Source organism: Aspergillus niger, assembly GCF_000002855.4.
Source record: "Aspergillus niger supercontig An01".
NCBI classification, from domain to species: domain Eukaryota; kingdom Fungi; phylum Ascomycota; class Eurotiomycetes; order Eurotiales; family Aspergillaceae; genus Aspergillus; species Aspergillus niger.
Window position 1 is genome coordinate 2,644,335 of NT_166518.1, and position 21,125 is coordinate 2,665,459.

Consider the following 21,125-nt stretch of genomic DNA (forward strand, 5'->3'; position numbering starts at 1 on the left):
CGGCTAATGATTTAGTGTGCGAGTCATGAGCGTACCGCACTGATCTGCAGGAGGGCTATGCGTAACTTGACCCGGCCGATGAGAAATTCATCTATTCGTGCTGGGCATGGGAGAACTTCGGCGGCCGAATCTAGACTGCACGCTATAGGTGCCGAAGGATGGGAAACCTGGTTAGATTAGAGGTTTCAGTGTGCAGAATAGCAAAAAGCCGAAGGATCTGATTAGGTGGGTGACAATGATTTAGCCTGATGTCTTAGCTTTTATTGGTACTATGAGGGGCGATCGCGGCCAGGTTCCGATTACTTATGAACAAAAGTACTGGGAATCCACTATGCACGAATGACGGCTGAACAGTGGATACAGGTGATTAGGTTCCTTGGTTGCTATGCTATCTGATAGATAATTGATGCCCAGGAGGTTGAAGAGCTGCCTGATCTCTATGGTCTCCTAACATCACCACGCCAAACTTCCATCTGCACCTGCCTGGCCACAGTAATACGACAGCTCGTCTCCTCCTATGTGTTGACCCTCGGACTTGCAATAGTACAGAAGGTCTTTGTCACTCAGCACTGTGCAATCCGGGCATTGGTCCCATTGTTTGCTGCCTGTGTTGCGGTTCTTGTAGGATGCGCAGGCTTTTTCTGTTGCTGCCTTGTTGAAGACTTTCTGTCAAGTTTTGTCTGGTTAACAAGTATCTCTGAGCATTGTGACCATGGAATTAACTTACCACGTCCTTACCAGGGGAGTCATAGCAGAGACCTGTGTAATGGAGGTCCGCTAGCGCACTACAACATGTTAGTGCTTGAGTGGTAGCTGGAAATTGGGAGGTAATGTGTACCCAGTAGCGAGGACTGCGATGAGGACTGCAAATTGCTTCATTGTGCTTGTGAATTGTGAAGACTGAGTAGTGTATGTTGTCGAAGAGTGGTTCAAGACAGTCCTTAATATGTTCTTATCGAAATTGACTGACTACGGCTCAGGAAATCCCGCAATATATGATGTCTCAACTCAAGTCTCCCAGCAGTCTTCGAATTATCACTCTACTCAGGCTCTACCACCAAGTCCAAGGAAAAGTAATTCCGAATATCCTCCGCCATGATATCACCATCATCAAATCAACAATATAATTCTCACCGACATACAATCCTTCGAGCAACCCAAGACCGACGTCGAAGATCACAATAACCTCAAGAGAGACATGCTCAGACAACATATACCTCAAGTTCAAGCTCCATGAGCAGCTATAATACTATCAACTCCCAAAATCCATCACCTGAACATCGGCCGAGCGCAGATCGCCCTGTATGTCTCATCCTGCGCCAAGGAGCCGATCCTCAAGTTCTTCCTGTCTCAACGGGCGGAACGCACATGGCACAACCCCCTGAAAAGATCGAATGGAGCAGCGGGAGACAACCTCATCTATTAAGGTTTTGGGGCGTGAAACGGGTGGGCCCACTTAGGGCCATGACTGGCTAGATAGCGGCTCGATCCGTCGCTGAGATTGACAACCGGTCGTCTTGGTTAGGGCTACGGTTCAGGAGCGGATCGTATGGATTACTCGATTCGGTCGATTATGTCTGCATAATTAGTCTTGTGCGACTATGATTGTCGATCTTCTGTTTCCTCGGGGGTACCTCGGGGACTCCGGGGGATCTGCGGAACGGTTTTGGATGTCGTTGATCGATGTTGTATGTTGTGATCTTGGCGATGGTTACAATTCTTGGCGAAGATGGGATATGTAGTAGTAGTAGTTGTTGTTGTTGAGGATTGGAAGGAGTAATAGAAGGTGCTCTTAAGACGCCTGGAGATATATAAATTCAAGCCTCTCGCGACAAAATATGTAAGACCAATCCAATTAGTCCGCTCAGTTCTACAGCACAAGAAGAACCCGACCCAACAACCGCACACCATGAAGCTCCCACTCCTCGTCACCCTGCTCTCTGCAACTCTTTCTTATGCCGCACCTACATCCACCACCATCTGCGGTCCCGACGAAGCAATCATCCTCCTAAGCAACAACACCACCAAGACCATCAAGAAAGCCGACCTCAAGGCCCAAATTCCAAACCTCACCTTCCTCCCACCCACCGACTCAACACCACCCTTTATCACCAGCGCCTCCAACCACAGGAACAACACCACCACCAAGCGCAGCTCTTCCACAAACCTCATAATTCCCCTGGAACCACAGAGTTTCCTCGGCTGGGACATCGCCATGTCCACCATCACGCACGCCAATGAAGCCCCTGTCACCCTCGCCATCCAATCCGGACAAATGATCGCCAACAGCGTCACCACCGGCGTCTCGTCCGACGTCACCCTCATCGAGGACTTCCTTTCCCTGACCACAAGTATCAGCTACCAGCACACCACGACGAGCACGATCACGGGCACTGTGACGATGACGATCCCGAAGGGCAAATGGGGCGCCATTGTGAGTAATCCTCTGACGCATCGGAGCCGTGGGTATGTGTTCAATGGGGAGCCGGGAAATGGAGGCACATTTGAGTATTACCAGGCAGACAGCTATGAGGATACGAGTTATACGTATGGCGAGGGTAAGTTGGAGTGGGTTAAGGGGGTGGTCACCACTTGCTTGGGGGATGGGTATCCCTTGAAGAGGTGTGAGGGAGAGGGGTCCTTGGAGTGAGATACTTCCTTCTGTATGGGCTGTGCTTGAATGCTTCTTGGGATTTCGAGTTGAAAGTGCTTTGAAACTAGTATATAGATCGACAACTTGGGTTTTTGTATATCCCCACCGCCGCGAGAGCATGTAGAAGTTCCCAGAAGATGTCTTGGCTGTAGATGCTCCGCGTGAAGTCTAGCTGTCTGCCATACTTTAGAAGCATAACAATATCGGTGTCGGGGCGAATTTCGCCTGTCAGTAGCGAGCTGTAGCAGTGCACAGTGCAGATGTTTCAGTTTGCACAGCATTGGATATTGAGTTTGTTGATCCCAGAAGTCACCAAGTCGCCCTTTACTGGAACTGATTGCCCTCTCTGATTAGCGCACTTCCCTTTTTGATATGAATCTGATCTGCGGTGTCTGCTTTCATGCAGCTCTTGCATTATTCTGATGGGAAAACTGCAGTATAATGGCGGTATAGTCTTGTTGTATCTGGGATAGTGGACTTCTGCGTGAATGAAGCTGTATTGGAGGCCACAAATACCAAGGCGGTGGCCACCGTGCATATGAACCGCGTGTCTCCCTTTGTTCGCCCCTTTCTCTTTCCTTCGCATCATCCATCATACTGACATCGTGACATACTCATGCAGGATACAGTAAATGAAAAGATTGACCGTTCAATACGGCCACCGCAGCTTTCCTTGGTCAGTAAAGAGTGTTGAGACAAACCAACCGTGCTGACACCCTAGTACTAGATCCTTCGCGATAACAATGTTCTCCAACTGGAGGAGCAGCAACAAATCCAAGATGCGCTCGAGAAAAGTCGGCAATACTGGTATCAAATCGCGAACTTGGCCTTTCAGCTGCGGGACACAGGTTTGATTCCTGAGTTCACAAATCCTCGCTTCGCTCTACATAGAACCCCGAAACTTCAAGCCCAGTCTGAACGGCTCCACATTCGCCCATATGGAATGACTCCTATACTCAGTCTTTGCTGTGAAGCTTCTTCTATCTGGACACTGTCTGGAGACCAGGATTGCGGCAAACTCAAGAAGCAGAAATCACACCCTACCTTGATACAAGTCGGCACTGCTGCTGCTACGACTTTCAGCTTCACCGAGGGCGCATTCAGTTCATTGAGCAGCGACACGAGCGAAGAACATTCGAACGGACCCAATTACCTGGGGATCCTCGCTCTTGGATGGTGCTATGTCCTATCTGCACAGCTCGTTGAGATGCGAGGTGGGGATTCTTCTATGCAGTACACCAGTTTTCAGACAGGGTACAGCAATGAAAGCTTACCTAATGTCTCACAAGTCCACATCGTCGATATTGGGGAAGTGGAGGAGAACGTAGCTCGCTGGTGGTCCGCATTACTCGCACTGAATGGATGGAAAGCTACAGTGAAACAAACGCCCCAAGGGGATTTTCTGGCACCGTGGTCGGTTTCCCGTACCTGTAAAACGCAATTCTCGATTAAATATAAGGGCGCCCCCTCATCAAACCATGACCTGATGCCCTTATCCTCAGGGAGCGCGTTTGAGGCACTTGTTGAATTCGCACGTCTGTATGGATTGCAAAGCCAATTCCTCATTGCTCTTACGATAGCTCTGATAATCCCGACGCATAAGTATTATAAGCAATCTGCCAAACTGCCTCTTCCCCGAGCGAGCGGTGCAAAATCAATTGACGTACCCATGGATACTGAATGGGTGAAATTGAAGGAAGACTTGCCCTACTACATGACTCTGAGCTGCAGCCCGGAAGTAATGATGTCGACTTTCTGTGGAGCATTCTGGGAGCACGATGTCCCCTGTAACCTTGTCAGCCCATGGCTACATCCCATCATCAATGAGGTTCTAGGTGCTTTGCCAGAGAATGAACTAGAAGTTCTTGCTTTTATCGGTGCGATCCGCCAGCCCTGTTTCGGTGCTTTCTGGATTGGAGCTGTTGCAAGCGGGCTCGGCCCACAAATACTCCACAGAGTAAGAGAAGGCCGACCACCTGTTGACGCGGTCGCCTTTCCCTGGACTGGATGCCCACAGCGCTTTCTGCACTTTGCAGGATCAGGCCCCTACACTTGCAAAGACCGGAATTACATCTTGAGAGAAGATGTCTGGCGGTTGACACATTATCCTTCAACCGAGGAGGACAATGAGGGCTATCAACATGGGCCTAGAGTGCCTTGGGCCCCTTGCGGAGCATCTCTTATAAACGACTGTGCTCTCTATGTCACCGCACACGTAGACTGCCCCCGGCATGAATATAAGTATGACCATTGGGAGTGGTATTTGCCGGACGGCACTGCAATGCAGGACCGCGGGTTCTCGGAACAAGTAACGCCAGCTGTATCTGAGGGTCGTTTCGACAATATCCAGTTAAAGACACGTAGGGATTTTAGACGAACCAAGATGGACCAGGAAGCTTCCAGAGAGGCTTCGGGGCAAGTATTCTTATGGTACTTTTTCGGTGGGGAAGGCTTGCCCTCGGAGAGCATTTACCAGGAAGAATGGCTTAAAGGAAATATGGGAAAACAATATGAGTGAGTTTGGTGGCGGGGAGGTTGATGAGAAAGAGATACCGGAACCGGTTGTAAATTCTAGGGGCTGTGTTGATTCTGGCTTAATACTGTTGGTTGACACTGCCTAGTTGTCTGACAAGTTGCTTACCCAAGATATAGCTACAGTAGAGAGGCTAGCGGCACATGAGAATATGATTGCGTTACATATTTCTATGTTTACATGGCCTTCTTGTTGTCATCCAGAGGAACTTGGCATCATCGATCACACTCACCTCTCGACAGGTCATGACTCAGCCCGAAGCCACTGCCACATATCTGGGACATCAATCCAGGACAGAAGACCAAGGTCATCCTCAAACGTGCTGGGGCCGATACCGGAATCCGTCCAATACGATGAGTCCAGTCCAGGGGTATCTTGAAAGGGTGAAGGATTCGTTGGGCCATCGGGGACAGGGTAGTGTGCGCTGGCTTCGTCTGTGAGATTTCGATCCGGATTTACTCCCACATTAGAACTAGGCTTAGATGACGGACGGCCATGGATATTCTGACTGAATGCTGCCTGTAAGAAGCGAAGCGATGTCCGTGCTGATTGACTGAATGTAGCCATGTGTGCGAGGATATTCTCGCATTTCTCCCAGGCTTCTCGAACTTTGGAGAAATCGATCGAGTCAGATAGTGAGGGTACTGAGTGAGCCATTATGAGAACGAGGGCACATGTTGATGTATCTGTTTCAATTGTCAGGTTGGTTTTCCAGCTACCAGCGTGTAAACTTTTCAAGACAACAATAAGAGGAAAGGAACGAATGAGTGACAAACTTACAAAAGCCATTATACCACCAAGCATCAGTATATGATGTCGAGTATGTCTCATAGATCAAGTGGATAAGCTCAGTTGCGGTGGAAACACACGTAGCTGCACATTTTTTAACTATGCAGGATTGTAGGCTGCTTTCAGCATCCTTCCAGGCCGGGTATATATCTTTCTAGGAATCATGTGAGTGCTGAGGCGAAGTATAATCTGAGCACACCTGAGTAAAGATCGGTCGGTAGAGAAGTAGCCGGATGTAGTAGTACCTAAGACATTAAGTACATGTGATGCTTGGACATTGGACTGGGACGATATTGCTTAGCGTGAACGAAGGATGTTTCGCTGGCGCTCTAGAATATCCGATTCGTCAGGGGTGCACTCTGGACGACTAGAAGCGCTCCAGCTCAGATAGGGTGGAAGATTGCTTTTAAAATACTGTAGCTGCCGTTCCAGTTCTAGGAGCGAATCGAAGTTGCCTTCGGACCATCGTGTCGACCTTTTCGATTCCTCATTCATCCGACCTCGCCACATGTTATACACGTCTGAGAGAATTCTATCAAGAATTCGATAGAGCTTGATCGTTGCCACGTAAAACCCCATGGTCAGAGGGACATCTTCGCCTGTGGCATAAGGCAACGGAATCGGGGCCAGATGACTGGTCATGCTTGGCCGACCGTGTGTCATGCTCACGAACCTAGGTAGAAGTCAGTTAGGTTGGAGAGAGCCATCGGCAGTGAAGTACTTACACATCTAGCATCACACAGCCATGCCATGTCCTCCGGCGTACTTCTGTCTCCAGCACTGTCATCGAGGACACGTTATGGGCCTCATGTAAGCCCAGGCCTTGTGCAAGACGGCATGCTATCCCAATGGCATTCCAGCACCTACTGGGATACGGGCTACTCTGCAAGTAGAGCGCGACAATAAGGAGAGTCTGAACTACTCCGACTGTATGGATCTCAAGGAGATCAAGGCCTACGAAGCGTTTGCAGCGTAGGAAGAAGGAGTGGGCTGTTGCCTCTCGCTCCTGCAGCGGAAGGTCCGAAAAATGGCAACCAAGCGCAAACATCACATTTAGAGCACAATAGAACACGATAGACTTGGGAGATGAGTCCGACTTCCCTCCGAGGCCGATATGCATGTCCGGTAGCTTGTTCATCCCCTCCCTTTCCGATCTCCACAGGTTATCATACGCTTTCTCGAAGCTGGGCCGATCGAAGAAAGGGTAGATACAGGCTACACGGTCCCAAAAGCATTTTAAGAGGTGATCTGCTAGTGAGCGGGGTGGAAGTGTGAAGTCACTGATCCGGTACTGTGTGTTAGGGGACTCGTGATACTGGTAATCCATTGAGTTATTAGGACTACCTTTGGCCGAGCGCGAAGATCGCAACGGGACAGACATCCGTGCAAACCTCATCAGTGATGCAATGGAGGAAGATCCATAATATTCCCGAAGTGGAGCTGGAGATGCCAAGGTATCATCTGGCGTCGCGATTTGGCCCATTGCCGTGACACGGCCAGGGGTGTCCAAGTGGGGAGATGCGGATCTTGTTTGGGATGAGACGTACATTTGCTTCCCACGGAGGGGATTGCGGTTCGGATTGTTCCGAAGGTGGTCGGACATCCTTTGAGATGCCTCTTCTGCTTCGGGAAGGGAAAGAGAATTCCGGGCCTGATGGTCACTTGGGACTGTTCCTGAAGTATCAAGGCTCTGGCCATCTGCATGCCGCTCATCGTGGAGACTGTTGTTACTCTCCTGAGGCACTGGGCTACCTTGGGTGACCCTTGAAGACCTCGACTGCCCATCCCGATTCCGATCCAGATGTAGAGTTTCATGTGTAGGAGAGTCTTTCTGGTGTGGTGAGTCCCTGCGTATTTCCGGTGCTGACACTCCGGCACGAAGACATAAATCCTCGAGTTATTGATCCGCGACCGTAGGACCCGGATGTACCTGTGCGGTCAGCGAAAACGCTGGTTACGTTGTGAGGAAGGACTCACTCATCCTGACTAGCGGTCCTGGGGTTATCCATGCTGTAGGAGCATTGGGCAATGCCCCAGGACTTTCGGTCGCATGACCCACAGATCGGTTTGCCGCCATCACAGCGGATCTTTTTCTCCCGGCATGGATCGCACGCCAATGCAATCTTCCGACGCGAGGTACGTTGCTTGGCAACGCCGCTAGATTTGGGGGGCATCTTGTCCCTACCTGAGGCTAAATCGAAGAGCTCAATTTGTTGGTCCAGGTAATTGCATTTCGATGTTATTCAGGAGCCAGCTAACTGGCCGTTGTGGCACCGGCCAGCTGATTGTGGAGGGGCTCCGGAACGATCCGAAGATACTCCACGCTGAGACAATACGCTGCTCTTCTCAGAGACCAATATTCTACTAGGATACGCCATGCTTAAAAGCTGTGGAGGTTTCATTACTCCAACTTCCTACAATGTCTCCTTGTTCCCATTGCGAAGCAGCGAGTAATTCTGGCCGAGTCTCGACAGCTGGCCGGATATCTCGGCAAACCTGGTAAACCTTCTGCTCGGGTTGCACCCGATGAGGGGGCGCAGTGGCTGAACTTGGATTATTTATATCCTGTATATTATATCACGATCTTCCTTCAATTATCTTCTCGTGCCATTACAGGGAAAACTTTTTCTGAGCCTCGTCTGTCGTTAGAACCAATGTCGAAGATTGATACTCATCATCACTTTGTGCCGCAGTTCTATGCCGAAGGTACGTCTGAACCGCGTTCGCCCGGACTATATCTAATCCTATATCCATACCGATTCAACGATTTTCATATGGATAGCGGTTGAAAATGCGGGAGGTGACCCCTCCGGCTGGCCAACTCCCAAATGGAGCGCTGAAGCATCATTGGCTTCTATGAACAAGAATGGCACACAGAAAGCGATCTTGTCTCTAACAGCTCCCGGAGCTGTCATCGCCCCGGACGACAGCAGCCGACGCAACTTGGCCCGACAGGCAAACGAATATGCGGCTCACTTGAGGGATGAGCAACCCGAGAGATTCGGATTCTTCGCGGCATTGCCATGTCTGCTAGACACTGAGGGCGCATTGGAAGAGATTCGGTATAGTCTAGACATACTCAAAGCCGAGGGTGTCACTCTTTTCACTAGATACGGCACCGGAAATCACTACCTGGGTCATCCGGACTTTCGCCCCATCTGGGAGGATCTCAACCGTCGCAAAGCCGTTGTGTTTATTCACCCAACCCATCCGGTTGATACCAACCGCGTCAACCCCCAATTACCTCAACCGGCTATTGATTATCCTCATGAAACCACCCGCACTGCCGTGGACCTTCTCACTACGGGAACAAAAGCGGCCTTTCCGGACTGCAAGATTATCCTTTCTCACGCCGGTGGCACCCTTCCCTACCTGATCTCCCGCCTAACCACCGTCACCAAAGACCCTGAAATGGAGTACAAACCCTATGAGCGCGGCCCAAACGAGATGGTTGAAGACTTCAAATCATTTTACTTTGACCTCGCTCTTTCCAGTTCGCCGGCAGTGCTGACTCTTCTGCTGAGCCTCGTGCCTCATGATCACATTGTATACGGTAAGTCAACCATTTCCCCAGAAGACCCATCAGATACAATGATGCGATTTGATGCTGACATCTGCAGGTTCCGACTTTCCTTACGCTAACAACAATAAAATTGCTGGGTTCAAGGAGGCTTTGGACGAATACCCACTGGATCAAGAATTGAGGGACCGTATCTACTATGCAAATGCCCAGAAACTTCTTTCTCGTTATTGAGCGATACGTCAGCAGTTTCTTGAGAGTACAAAATGAGCAACAGTTTTTTATATAAATTCATACATTCATTACAGTACATAGTATGCTACCAGAAACCGATAGCCCTTGAGCACACACCATGTTCGGTAGTTAAGACGTGATAGGATAACCAAACAACAAGCATGAAAAGGAGATTCAAGTAAGCTTAAGCCGCACTAATATGCACGGCAGAAAAATCAAATTAGTAGATACTACCGGGTCGACACTAGGCTCCGCTCAGATGGATGATTCCACCTCCGCTGTTTCCTTGCAACAATCTGTCTACGTTGACAACAGTCACCTTGAAACAACTTCTGGGCTTCCTCAAGCACAATTCGGAAAAACAACCATTTATCACTGCCCTAAATGCTTCCTCATCCTTGGGGTCTGATATTCGAGAGCACCCAGCAGAGCACAGCCAAGCAAAAGGAGGAGAAATATCTGCACCCAAAATCCATTGTGTTTGGGAGACTTCGCTGTCTGCTGAGACAGTTAGTAAACGAGCATGGGTAATTCATCTAGGTCATGTACTGACCTTGAGGTTCCAGTCCGACCACGTGGGAAACAAACTGCGCCACCAAAAGTGAGCCTGGCTCCAAGGATAAGCCATGGAATTCCACTTCTTCTCGTTGATATACCACTAAATATCGAATAAGCCCTGTCTATCAAGTTTCTCAAGAGTAGAAGGCTTACTGATGCGCATCCTGCATTCCAGACTCGCTTGGCCAATGCCTTCTGAACCTCGTGAATATAAGTTTGCTCCGCCTCTTCTTTGATCTCCACGGCCAAAACACGACCTTGCAATATAGGCTTCAAGATACGAAGGGCATAGTTGACGGAGCTGTTGGGTGATTCTGTATTAGCTCTTTCGGACAGGGCACTTGGCTATAATAGGGGAGATCTACTTCTCTACCGCCATCAACGCAGACGTATGTCCGGTTGCCGAATTTGGTCCCATCAACATAAAGAAATTGGGGAAGCCACTCATTACGGAAGTATTATACGCCCCAGGCCCCCCATATTGATCCCAGTGTTGGGTGACACTCTTGCCACCGCGGCCGATGACCTCCATGTAAGAAAGAAACTGGTTGGTCTTGAAGCCTGTTGCTAGGATGATGATATCAGCTGGAATAACACCATGGTCAGTTTTGATGCCCTCTGGAATAATTCTCTCGATATTTGTGTCAGTCAGGATGAAGCTTTCCTCATTCAGAGAGGCCAGATAGCCGCAATCAAATATACGCCGCTAGATCAGATAGTTAGCGATCAGGAATCAGCATAGACTCTTTGCAGAGCTTCACAAACCTTACAGCCGATCTCATAGTCAGGAACTAATACATTGTGGTACTTGTCTGGCGCAGTTGCTCGCATGTAATGCTCAACCTGGGAGCTACGTCGCTTCCTCAATCTTGCTGCGGCCTTGGTCATTGGAAAAAGGCGGAAGTCTTTCTCAGCAAGAAGAAAGAGCTGCAAGCGATGCAGCCTCATGGCGAACGGAATGTGACAGAAAACCCATTGTATAAACGGGCCATATGTGTAATTCGAAGCTGGGGACACCCAATGTTGTGACCGGATAATCTGGGTCAAGGAATTCACCTTGTGTATAATCGCGGGAACAATCTGAGCAGCGGTGCCTGCATATGAATGAAGTAGAGCCACCTTAGGATTAGTGGACGATTGCCTTAGAGTATGCGGACGCCGGGAAGGGTCATACATCCATTTCCGATAATGATAACGTTTTGACCCCTCAATCTGACATCATGCCTCCATTGCGAGGAATGAAATAAGGTGCCGCTAAAGGTCTCTGCTCCAACGGTATCACAAGGACGGGGTTCAACCAGCCGGCCAGTGGCAGCGAACAGAATCTGACACTCGTGAGTACTCCTTTCCCCGCTGTTGACGTCGCGCAAGTAGAGGAGCCATCTATTGGCATCCTCTTTCCATATACACTTTGTGACTTCAACCGAGTGTATCATCTTATCTCAGAGGCAATATTTATCTCGGACCCTAGTACTGTACTCCTTGATCTCCTCGAATGAAGGCATGGACTTGCTCCAGTTCGGATTCAGCTCAAAGGAATAACTATAGAGAGCACTGGGAACATCACAAGCACAACCTGATGCCACCCAATAAATATCAATAGTCCGCTATAGCAAGGAACTGGAGTGATGTCGGATGTATTCCCCAACACTAACCTGGATAAGAATTGGTGTACCATGTTCCACCGCTGGCTGGATGCCGGTCAAAGAAGCGGATGTCCTCGAATCCATACCACCGCTGGAGAGTTGCGCCCAGAGCAATAGCTGAAAGTCCAGTCCCTATACACGCAATCTGGCTATACGACGGAGTGTCAGACATAGGTAGCATTGTCAAAGTGATGTCGGCGCTTGAAAGAGCGTTGTTTCTGTCCAACCAGTTGGCAAATCTTATAATTGGTGCTACCAAGTATGATGCAAAATAAGAAGTGTAGCCCAGCATTAGACGCCTGTTTCATGTGTGCCTGGATGCCAACTGGGAGTTGAAGTCAAGTTTCTCACAACAAAGGTAAGGGGCTCACGTGAAGGGTGTCTAGCTGCTTCATGGGGTTACACAAAAGTGTAGTTCTATTCAAAACTAGACCAATATTGCACTTAGCGGGAGACGCGTTTGTGACAAGGGATCCTTCCAATAATTTGGGAAGTGTTATACCCAAATAGCCTTTCAGGCGCAAGCTGCATCTTCTCCTTGCCGTCCATCTTACCACCACTTTGGATACAGCATGCTTTGTAGATCACCATTCGGGCAGTATTTCGGACACAACCAGCGCCCTTCCATTCACAAAACCACCATATTTCTCTGCATAACTAATCCCACTGACAGCCAGGAGCAGTATCTAGCAAAGAACATGGTGTGACTTGTTTGTTGATTCTTTCGCGAGACCATATGACTAGAGCGGTCTTGGTCTGCAAACTAAACCAATTGTTTTGATACGACTAGGAACATGAAATCGAGATTGGATCATCTCTCGCCTGCATTTCAGGTACGTCAAGAAAGCCTGAGTGTCAAAGTAAGGCGGAGCATGGTTTATCCCGGCTCTTTGTGCATGTATAAGTTCTGAATATGATACTAATTATCCCGGGATTCATCCGAATATCAGTGCCGCATATCCGGGTTGTCCTCGGAACCTTCCGGCGGAATAACATTCGCAATGTCAGGGGCCTCGGGTGCGCCTCCGGAGTCTAGACATCCCTCCATAAGTCCTCAATCCCAAGCTGGAATGGTGCGTATCAATTCACGTGATCCACTTAAATGGTCATGGGAGCATTTCTGCAAGTTGCGGATCATGGACAAGTCGGCTGCAGGAGAACCTTCTCCCCTGGTCGCAGAGGCTCTCATAAGCAAGGTCGACATACACCATCACTTTTGCGCCTTCGTGCTATCGGGAATATTTTTCGGAGATTGTAGAGGTTAAAGGAGAAAAAGAAAATGTTGAGTCTGATGTCTAAATCTTGAGAGTCTACTAACTGCTTGGAAAATACTGTCCACGGGCGGTCAGGACGAGAGAATCCGGATTTCAGCGATGTGAAAGACTACAATCTAGGCATCGGCGCGCGAAGCCTTTTACACAGGGAGTATTTTATAGCTCATTCAATACTATTGTAAACTCTCAAAGAAGATGAGTAAGTGAAATTTTGACGTGACTGGTCCCTGAGCCATAATATGGGAGACCGCGTATGCTGTGTTGCAATAACAACATCATGCATCGTGTCGATCCCTGTGAAGGAACACAAAGGTCACTACCCAAAGCGCTTCCATAGTATATTTTCTGCCTTTACAACCTCGGATTCATCAGTCTCCGGATGCAACACATTTTCGTGCACAAAGTCTTCCTATAGTGCTCGTAGCACTACTGTGAGACCCCAACTTTTCTTAGAATACCCAGTTCACATTTTGTCTTCTCAGCTGCTTATTTGTGACTTTGTGTGTATCTCTCATCACCAATATCAGCTAGTCATTTTCAATGTCTGCTTTATCATCCAATCAGGACTGCACTCAGGCAGTCTGTGAGAAGGAGTCTGTTGTGGAGGAGGTCCTTTCTGGCTCTACTTCGAGTAGTGGTATAGATGTGCAGCATCAGACAGGAACAGTTGGTTCACCGACATATCCTCCACTTGCTAAAACCATCCTCGTCGCTCTCGCTTTATATATTGCCGTTTTTCTCGTCTCTTTGGTATGCTATGGAAGATTACCGGTCTAACTCTCTTCAAGGACTGACTCTGATTACGGGCTTCTGCAGGACCGCTTGATTGTGGCTACGGCAACTCCGAAAATCACTGATAACTTTCAGAGTATTGGCGATATTGGCTGGTATGGAAGCTCCTATATGTTAGCGGCGTCTGCGTCTCAGCTTACATACGGTCGCATCTACACTTTCTATCCGATCAAATGGGTTTTCCTTCTCTCCATCTTTATTTTCGAGGTCGGTTCCGCTATTTGCGGTGCTGCGCCCTCCTCCTTCATGCTCATCCTGGGCCGCGCGATCGCGGGCCTCGGAACAGCAGGCATATACTCCGGGGCTGTCGTCATTATCGCCCTTACTGTGCCCCTCCGCTTGAGGCCTGTGTTTCAAGGAGCCGTTGGTGCAATAATCGGCATATCATCTGTTTTGGGCCCAATTCTTGGTGGAGTTTTTACAACAGAGGTCAGCTGGAGGTGGTGCTTCTACATTAACTTGCCCCTAGGAGGACTTGCGGTCGTCGCCATATTCTTTCTGCTAGACGTTCCTCCACCTGAGAAAGGGGACTGGAGTCTCAGAGAGAAGTTTAATCAGCTCGACCCCGTTGGAAATCTTCTTATGGCCCCTGCTGTGACCTGTCTCCTTCTTGCACTCCAATGGGGTGGGACCACGTACAGCTGGGGAAATTGGCGCATTATCTTTCTCTTTATTATGTTCGGGACTCTGTTCTCTATCTTTGCATTTGCAGAGTACCGCCTCCAGGAGAAAGCAATGGTTCCCCCTCGCATCTTTAAACAGCGCTCAGTCCTTGCAGGAATTGTGTTCACTATGTGCACTAGTGCAAGCACTATGGTCATGCTTTACTACCTTCCCATCTGGTTCCAAGCCATCAAGAATGTCGATGCCGAAAAATCGGGTATTATGAATCTCCCTCTTGTGCTCGCGATGGTGGTAGGATCCATCGGTTCTGGCTCCCTCGTCAGCCTTCTGGGATACTACAACCCTTTCATGTTTGCAGGCGTTGTTTTCATGTCTGTTGGAGCCGGTTTATTAAGTACATTTCAACCGGACACCGACCATCCGCAATGGATTGGGTATCAGATTATCTTCGGCTTTGGTCTGGGCCTTGGTGTCCAACAAGCGAATGTCGCTGTGCAGACGTGCCTAGATCCTGTCGACATTCCGGTCGGTGCATCGCTTCTAATGTTTTCGCAACAATTGAATGGCGCTGTCTTTCTAGCGGTCGCGCAGAATCTTTTCACGAATTTTCTTACCTCAAACCTAGACGACATTGAAGGCATCTATGCAACATGGGTGATTGCAAGTGGCGCGACTACCATACGAAAGTTGGTGCCTCCTGCAAAGCCGGCAGTGGTTCTGAAAGCGTACAGCGACGCCATTATGAAGACTTTCATTCTAGCGTTAGCTATGTCTTGTCTGGCCCTGTTCCCGACACTTGCTATGGAGTGGAAGAATGTGAAGAGGGTAGCTAAAGGTATTGAGAACGGTGATGACGCATCAGGGAGTATTGAAAGCAAGAGAGAGCCATTGAAGGCGTGCTGAGCTACACCGAGAGAAACAGGGGGAAACAATGGAACGCTTCTTTCAAATTTCCCGATCAATTCCAGTACTGTCCCTTAGATGATATCTATGCAGAAGTGCCTGTCTGTGAAAATATGGGAGCCTTACCTAGCAGCTTGTGCAATAACCACAGTGTCGAAATAGAAGCTTTTACCTTCATTCCATTACAAGCACTATTCGAATGTTTATTCCCACGGTGTAATCGTTGAGTGTAAAGCACAGTTACTGCACATTTATCAATATCCAAGTAATAATTGCCACCAACACAAGAAGGGGCGCAACATTCATACTGGTCAGGTGATAGAGAGTCGCGCTGTTTGCTTGCCTGTTCTACATCATACCTTCAGCGCCCCCCCTTTCCCATTATCAACTGTCGCGCGCAGAACGCTTCGAACTGATGACAACACACCAATCATTGTGTCCACATTTTCCAACTTCAGAAATCATTGCATGCGCCTTCCTCGGATGGGAAAGCAACCTGGGTCTTAGTGACTCAATGTCTCGCGCAGAATACTAAGCGCTGTCTGTTATCAACCGGTAATTGATACGATTCTAGCTGAGTAGAATGTGATCTCCTTGTATTTGCAAGCCTTGACTCATTCAATGACGCTAAAAGTTCAGATCTACAGGATACCCATACCCTTCCAAATCTCAGCGATGACCCCAGAGGCACCTCCAACCTACCTGAAAGCCGGCCTGAGTAGTGAAAGGTAACATCGAATCAATGTTGAGCGCGCAAAAATGTATCGGAGGCAACTGGGTTGGGTGGGAATCCCAGGCTATAGCAGGATTATCGCCCTATCTGGTCCAATGAAGAAAACACCGCATTTGATCATCCAGAGGTCCATCAGGATGGGTAGCGAAAGCAACCCCGCATCAGCTTTGCGAGTGCATGCAATTGAGGAGGGGACGAAGCGTCGGGGTTGAATTCCAATAGGGGCCCCCATTACGCGCGCCTAGTTCAATGTGACCTACAATCACAGGTGTGAATGTTCTCGGTTCATAGAAGAGACATATTGGAAGGCGAATTTAGCCAAGCAGCATCCACTGATTACCGTATGGATGAGCCGGTGGCCACAAATTCTAGTCACCATTGTCACATTTGGCGTCTATTCTGGCTCTAAATCACTCCACCAATTCAGACGCCAACAGGTTTGGGAAGCCTAAGGGCGAAGCATAAGCGCCGCCTGGCAGGATCTCGTCAAATTCAACGTGGTGTGTGGAACGGATACAGTGCATTAGCTTCCGGGCCGCATTCAACAGCAACCTCCCGGTATTTACAGAGCTTGATTGGCAAGAAAGGATCTTCGGACGGCTGAGCCAAGTGTTGCTGTGTGATACCCCACTCACACGATCGGAGGAATGTGATGCCGTCAATGTAGCGAGATAACGCAAATGAGCGTAACGCCCGAACGCCCCCAACCAGCTGCTACAGGGATCGCGGCGGCTAAACTGAGTCACCATGCATAAGGCCATCAATCAGAGTGGTCGAATTTATCGACGGTGTTCTGAGGGTCGCTCTTAGCTGCAGTAGCGGCTCCTAGTTTTTAGCGGTTAGCGTAGCTAGGGTATGCGGCACAGTTAACTCGCAGGCGGGAATCAAGGCGCGCTATCATCCCCAGGACGATTTGTCGTTCTAGGCTTACCCTACTTCACACCATCTGGCAGCATGAGAGAACATCAGTACTATCGCGTCATTGACGGCATTTAAGGGAGGATGGCTCGCCCTTCATCATGATATTCTCTATCTCAAGCTCAATTCTGGAATGAGCATCTCCTTTGTTTTCGGAACATAAGATCTACAACCAGCTTCCAACCGGTGCTTTCGCAGGTATAGGAAAGATCATCCACGTAATGTTCGGTGCATTTCGCTGCAACAACAGTACATCTAAGAATCTGGAATTCATTGATTTATCGAGAAAGGTCGGTATGGATTCTCGGAATTCTGCTGTACTGGTAGGTGATCTATTCGTTTATATGGACGACATTGGCGATGCTAACATGTGGTCATCAGGCATGTGAACCCTGCCGAGCTCAAAAGGTCAGTCAGCCAGCAATCAGACCGTGGGTATATTGCTGGACTAACAGTTGTGAAGCTCAAATGCAATGGTGATCTGTATGGATGCGAAAGATGCCAAGAGTCATCTACCGATTGCACGTATCGCACCCCTACGCCCACATCCTCCACGCCTTTGAGCTTGAAACATCCCGCATCAGATCTTCCGGCACCTCCCATAAAGCGGCGGAGGACAAATGGCGTTGGAGCTCTGCGTATACATTGTCCGTCGCCAGTTGGACCCAGCCCCAGAATACAGTCACCAGTCGTGGCGCCCGAGCCAGTCTTCATCAATTCATACCAAGACTGGGGACAATTCTGCAACATGAACACAACGGAACACCCAGGGTTGAACTTAACTCTAGACGATAATATGCCCTGTTACCCAACGGCGCCTTTGATCTCAGAGGCACATCTGAGGCCCTCCCATTTGGTGTCGCCAGCTGCATCACATTCGAGTGAAAGCGGTCTTAGTGTCTTTGTTCGGAACCCTCATACGCCTGTCACTTCGCAAGGCCCATTTGAGCATCAGGGCCAACCTTGCAAGTGCATTCAGTCCCTTGCCGACACGCTGGAGAAGGTTGGAGGTGACAACGACCAAAGGAGTACTATCGACCACAGTGAACGTCTTGATTACCTGCTCATGTCTTTGCACACCGGTGTTGATACATGTACTCGCGTACTTGACTGCGCCAACTGCGACATCTGTGCCACAAACTCAATGATCCTAATGGCTTTGATTCAACAGCTTGCCATAAGGTCGAGTGACCTTTGCGACCTACTTCTCTCGCTCCAGGATAAGCCTCAGAGGACCTTGCCAGACGACCCAGCAGATCTCGAGCAGGAAGCTAGCGTCTTTATAGGAAGGTACCAAATACAAATCGAGGCTGTGTGTAGGGAGCTTGTCCACACTTTAGCCAACATCCACTTCAGAGACCTTCGTCGGCTGCTAGCCCGTCTTGCTGATTTGATTGGGAAGAAGCCAAGAGCAAATAAGATGCTTACGGAAGCCACTGAGACTTCGGAGAAGGCGTCTCACATACTTGAAGGGATTTTGGTCAAGCGTGCGGCTGACAAGGCAAAGAACCACGAGCTGTACGGCTTGATTACGCAGAGGGGTCCTTAATGTGTTGCTTACAACTATGTATGGTGAGCAAACATCGTTTATGGAATTGCGCATAATAGTTTTCTAATGACCTATCTTCATGTCTAGTTCATTTCAATCCCCGTACTTCCCATTTCTTGACCACCACCAATTGCAAGTTCTTCCTGGTAATACTATGGGCCAAATTGCACGTTTTCGGAGTCTGGAGTTCTTGGGGAAACATATTTGGACTGAGCGTTTTGATTGTCAATATAAGCCTTGTTCATAGCCACTTTTCACCGATATCTGAATACTTACATTCCATATCATGCATTGTAGATGATGCACCTCATCTGACAACCCGTCACTATGACTGAGCGGGCTTGTTTGGTGCACCCTTGACCGGAATTCTGATCGAGCCGTCCTCACGCCTGGCAGGAGCGCCCTTGACAGGAATCCGGATGACACCGTCGCTTTCTTTCTCTGGGGCGCCCTTGACCGGAATTCTAGAAACACCATCATCTCGTTCAGCAGGAGCACCCTTTACAGGGATGCGAATGGAGCCGTCGTCACGTTCAGCTGGGGCGCCCTTGACGGGGATTCGGATAGATCCATCATCGGGAGCCGGGAGGGGACTGGCTAAAGTGGCAGCGATGAGAAAAGCGCTTGCCTGGAGGAAGATTGCCGAGAGCTTCATGGTTGGATTTCAAGTTGGCAACGATAGTAGTACCAAAAGAAAAGTGTGAAACTTCCCTGTGTTGAGAGTTATCGAAGGTACTAAGTACGAAGGAGGCTGAGCGATACCGCTTGCTTATGAGTCCTCCATATCTTAATCCCCTGCCCCTGTCGTCCAATAAATCCAAATCTCTACATATAACGCCATTACACTCGGAATCTCCTCCGTAACTCCGAGAGCCCAACAGGAGGTCCAACCACGTCTAACATTGCGAATCCCCTCCACCCCTCCTACATAAGAGGAAATTCTGCCCAGAAACAACAGCCTCCATCATGAGGCAATCAGCCCGAAGTGGCTTAGGGCACTGTGTTTGCTTGCGAATAGACCACACACGTGCCATAGATAGTAAACGCACATGTACTAATGCGGAACGCGCATATACCTGAACAGGAACGCATGCAGCCACACGAGAGGGGAACATGCATGTTTATAAAATAGGCAGGTCGATAAAGTGGTAGAGGGAGGCCAGACTGCGCCGGGCTGGTTTGAACCCCTCATTTAATATGCTAGTCTGGTGGGGCTTTCGGGGCTGAGTGTGATAGCTGCTCGTTAGGCCGATTGCTACTTCGGAAGATGTTTCGGAGGTGATTGCAAGTGGGATGTCACATTGATTTTGGAGTAGGAAGCGTTGGTTAGTTGGGAGATGTGAGTGGTGCTGTTTGGGTTGATTGGTGGATGGGGTTGGTCTGGATAGGATTGTGGTTATCCGATTCTCGGAGTATGATATCAGCCCATATTGAGACTAGTAGCGAAATAGCTTCATATTACCTTGAGAAGGTCTCTTTAATTGGCGTTGTATGTGCTGTGCCCGCAGTTACTTATTCTAGGAGCCTCTGGAAGCGCCCTACATCCTACATCACTTTGTCCCACACATTCCGGGCGATCCATTAGCCACCATGGGCTTCGAGTACGAACGGTAAACGCTCCTCATCACAAAATGCACATCACATTGAGACTTACGAAAATGTATGCAGAGTGACCAACAACCCCTCCGACCCTGAGCTCGCAACCCCCAAAGAGACAGGCGACGAAGATGACGAGGCTCTCCTACAGCCTAACACAACCAACACCAACAGCCCATATCCCAAATACCACCCCTCCCATCTCTTCAACCACATAAAAGCCCTCCTCCTCTCCACCCCCAAACCACTCCTCATTCGAAATACCCTCATCACCCTCCTCGCCATCTGGGGTCTCATCAACCTCACACAAACCCTCATCCTCTCCATCACCACTACTCACCTTCCCACCCCCAAAACCTGTCACTGCGGCAACTCCACCACTGAAGCCCTCACTTTAGGCTGCAAATTCGACTCCCTAGCCGCAGCCTGGCTTCCACCGCACTGTCGCGACGACGAGCTCACCGCGGAGTTTGAGCGCGCTGGTCCCAATCCCGACGGGAGTTGGACGTACTACGCAGACGATTACCACACGGTACCCATGGCTATTGAAGAGGTTGCTGCGCTGGCAGATAACCAGTCTGCTAGGGTGCAGATGACCAGGGATTGGCATGTCGTGCATTGTTTGTTTTACTGGAGGAAGATGTTCCGGGTTAGGGAGATGGAGGGGGTGATTGTTGAGCCTAGCTTTGATCATGAGGAGCATATTAAGCATTGTATTGGGGTGGTTTTGGAGGATAGTTGGGGAACGGAGGCGAGAGTCGCGTTGGATACCTAGCACTTGAGAGAGGGGGACTTGGTTTGGT

At 49.2% G+C, this 21,125-nt stretch overlaps 10 protein-coding genes across 10 annotated transcripts; 6 read left to right on the plus strand and 4 right to left on the minus strand.

Annotated features, from left to right (window-relative positions):
* Positions 1 to 563: 563 nt before the first annotated feature.
* An01g11240 (hypothetical protein) lies at positions 564 to 879 on the minus strand (the record flags this gene model as incomplete). The annotated part of the gene is made up of 3 exons (XM_059744064.1): positions 564 to 680; positions 728 to 785; positions 839 to 879. The coding sequence occupies 3 exons, from the start codon at positions 877 to 879 to the stop codon at positions 564 to 566; spliced, it is 216 nt and encodes a 71-aa protein (XP_059603315.1).
* A 1,030-nt stretch (positions 880 to 1,909) lies between these two features.
* An01g11250 (uncharacterized protein) lies at positions 1,910 to 5,171 on the plus strand (the record flags this gene model as incomplete). Its single annotated transcript, XM_059744068.1, has 3 exons — positions 1,910 to 2,558; positions 3,283 to 3,329; positions 3,381 to 5,171. The coding sequence occupies 3 exons, from the start codon at positions 1,910 to 1,912 to the stop codon at positions 5,169 to 5,171; spliced, it is 2,487 nt and encodes an 828-aa protein (XP_059603316.1).
* A 258-nt stretch (positions 5,172 to 5,429) lies between these two features.
* An01g11260 (uncharacterized protein) lies at positions 5,430 to 8,149 on the minus strand (the record flags this gene model as incomplete). Its single annotated transcript, XM_059744074.1, has 6 exons — positions 5,430 to 5,872; positions 5,967 to 6,129; positions 6,175 to 6,220; positions 6,391 to 6,648; positions 6,701 to 7,822; positions 7,953 to 8,149. The coding sequence occupies 6 exons, from the start codon at positions 8,147 to 8,149 to the stop codon at positions 5,430 to 5,432; spliced, it is 2,229 nt and encodes a 742-aa protein (XP_059603317.1).
* A 480-nt stretch (positions 8,150 to 8,629) lies between these two features.
* Positions 8,630 to 9,729, plus strand: An01g11270 (uncharacterized protein; the record flags this gene model as incomplete). Its single annotated transcript, XM_001389502.3, has 3 exons — positions 8,630 to 8,681; positions 8,758 to 9,528; positions 9,596 to 9,729. The coding sequence occupies 3 exons, from the start codon at positions 8,630 to 8,632 to the stop codon at positions 9,727 to 9,729; spliced, it is 957 nt and encodes a 318-aa protein (XP_001389539.1).
* Positions 9,730 to 9,973: 244 nt separating this feature from the next.
* On the minus strand, positions 9,974 to 12,114 carry An01g11280 (uncharacterized protein; the record flags this gene model as incomplete). Its single annotated transcript, XM_059744084.1, is given in 7 exon segments — positions 9,974 to 10,227; positions 10,283 to 10,409; positions 10,441 to 10,632; positions 10,739 to 10,993; positions 11,053 to 11,381; positions 11,462 to 11,863; positions 11,943 to 12,114. Coding segments are annotated over 7 exon segments (1,731 nt in total).
* A 1,633-nt stretch (positions 12,115 to 13,747) lies between these two features.
* Positions 13,748 to 15,526, plus strand: An01g11290 (uncharacterized protein; the record flags this gene model as incomplete). The annotated part of the gene is made up of 2 exons (XM_001389504.1): positions 13,748 to 13,957; positions 14,024 to 15,526. 2 exons carry the CDS (start codon positions 13,748 to 13,750, stop codon positions 15,524 to 15,526), a joined length of 1,713 nt encoding a protein of 570 aa, XP_001389541.1.
* A 621-nt stretch (positions 15,527 to 16,147) lies between these two features.
* An01g11300 (hypothetical protein) lies at positions 16,148 to 16,934 on the plus strand (the record flags this gene model as incomplete). Its single annotated transcript, XM_059744099.1, has 4 exons — positions 16,148 to 16,254; positions 16,333 to 16,466; positions 16,551 to 16,696; positions 16,779 to 16,934. 4 exons carry the CDS (start codon positions 16,148 to 16,150, stop codon positions 16,932 to 16,934), a joined length of 543 nt encoding a protein of 180 aa, XP_059603319.1.
* Positions 16,935 to 17,398: 464 nt separating this feature from the next.
* Positions 17,399 to 18,726, plus strand: An01g11310 (uncharacterized protein; the record flags this gene model as incomplete). The annotated part of the gene is made up of 3 exons (XM_001389506.3): positions 17,399 to 17,500; positions 17,559 to 17,585; positions 17,641 to 18,726. 3 exons carry the CDS (start codon positions 17,399 to 17,401, stop codon positions 18,724 to 18,726), a joined length of 1,215 nt encoding a protein of 404 aa, XP_001389543.1.
* A 325-nt stretch (positions 18,727 to 19,051) lies between these two features.
* An01g11320 (uncharacterized protein) lies at positions 19,052 to 19,381 on the minus strand (the record flags this gene model as incomplete). The annotated part of the gene is made up of 1 exon (XM_001389507.1): positions 19,052 to 19,381. The coding sequence occupies one exon, from the start codon at positions 19,379 to 19,381 to the stop codon at positions 19,052 to 19,054; it is 330 nt and encodes a 109-aa protein (XP_001389544.1).
* A 935-nt stretch (positions 19,382 to 20,316) lies between these two features.
* Positions 20,317 to 21,097, plus strand: An01g11330 (uncharacterized protein; the record flags this gene model as incomplete). The annotated part of the gene is made up of 2 exons (XM_001389508.1): positions 20,317 to 20,336; positions 20,395 to 21,097. The coding sequence occupies 2 exons, from the start codon at positions 20,317 to 20,319 to the stop codon at positions 21,095 to 21,097; spliced, it is 723 nt and encodes a 240-aa protein (XP_001389545.1).
* Between the last annotated feature and the right edge of the window lie 28 nt (positions 21,098 to 21,125).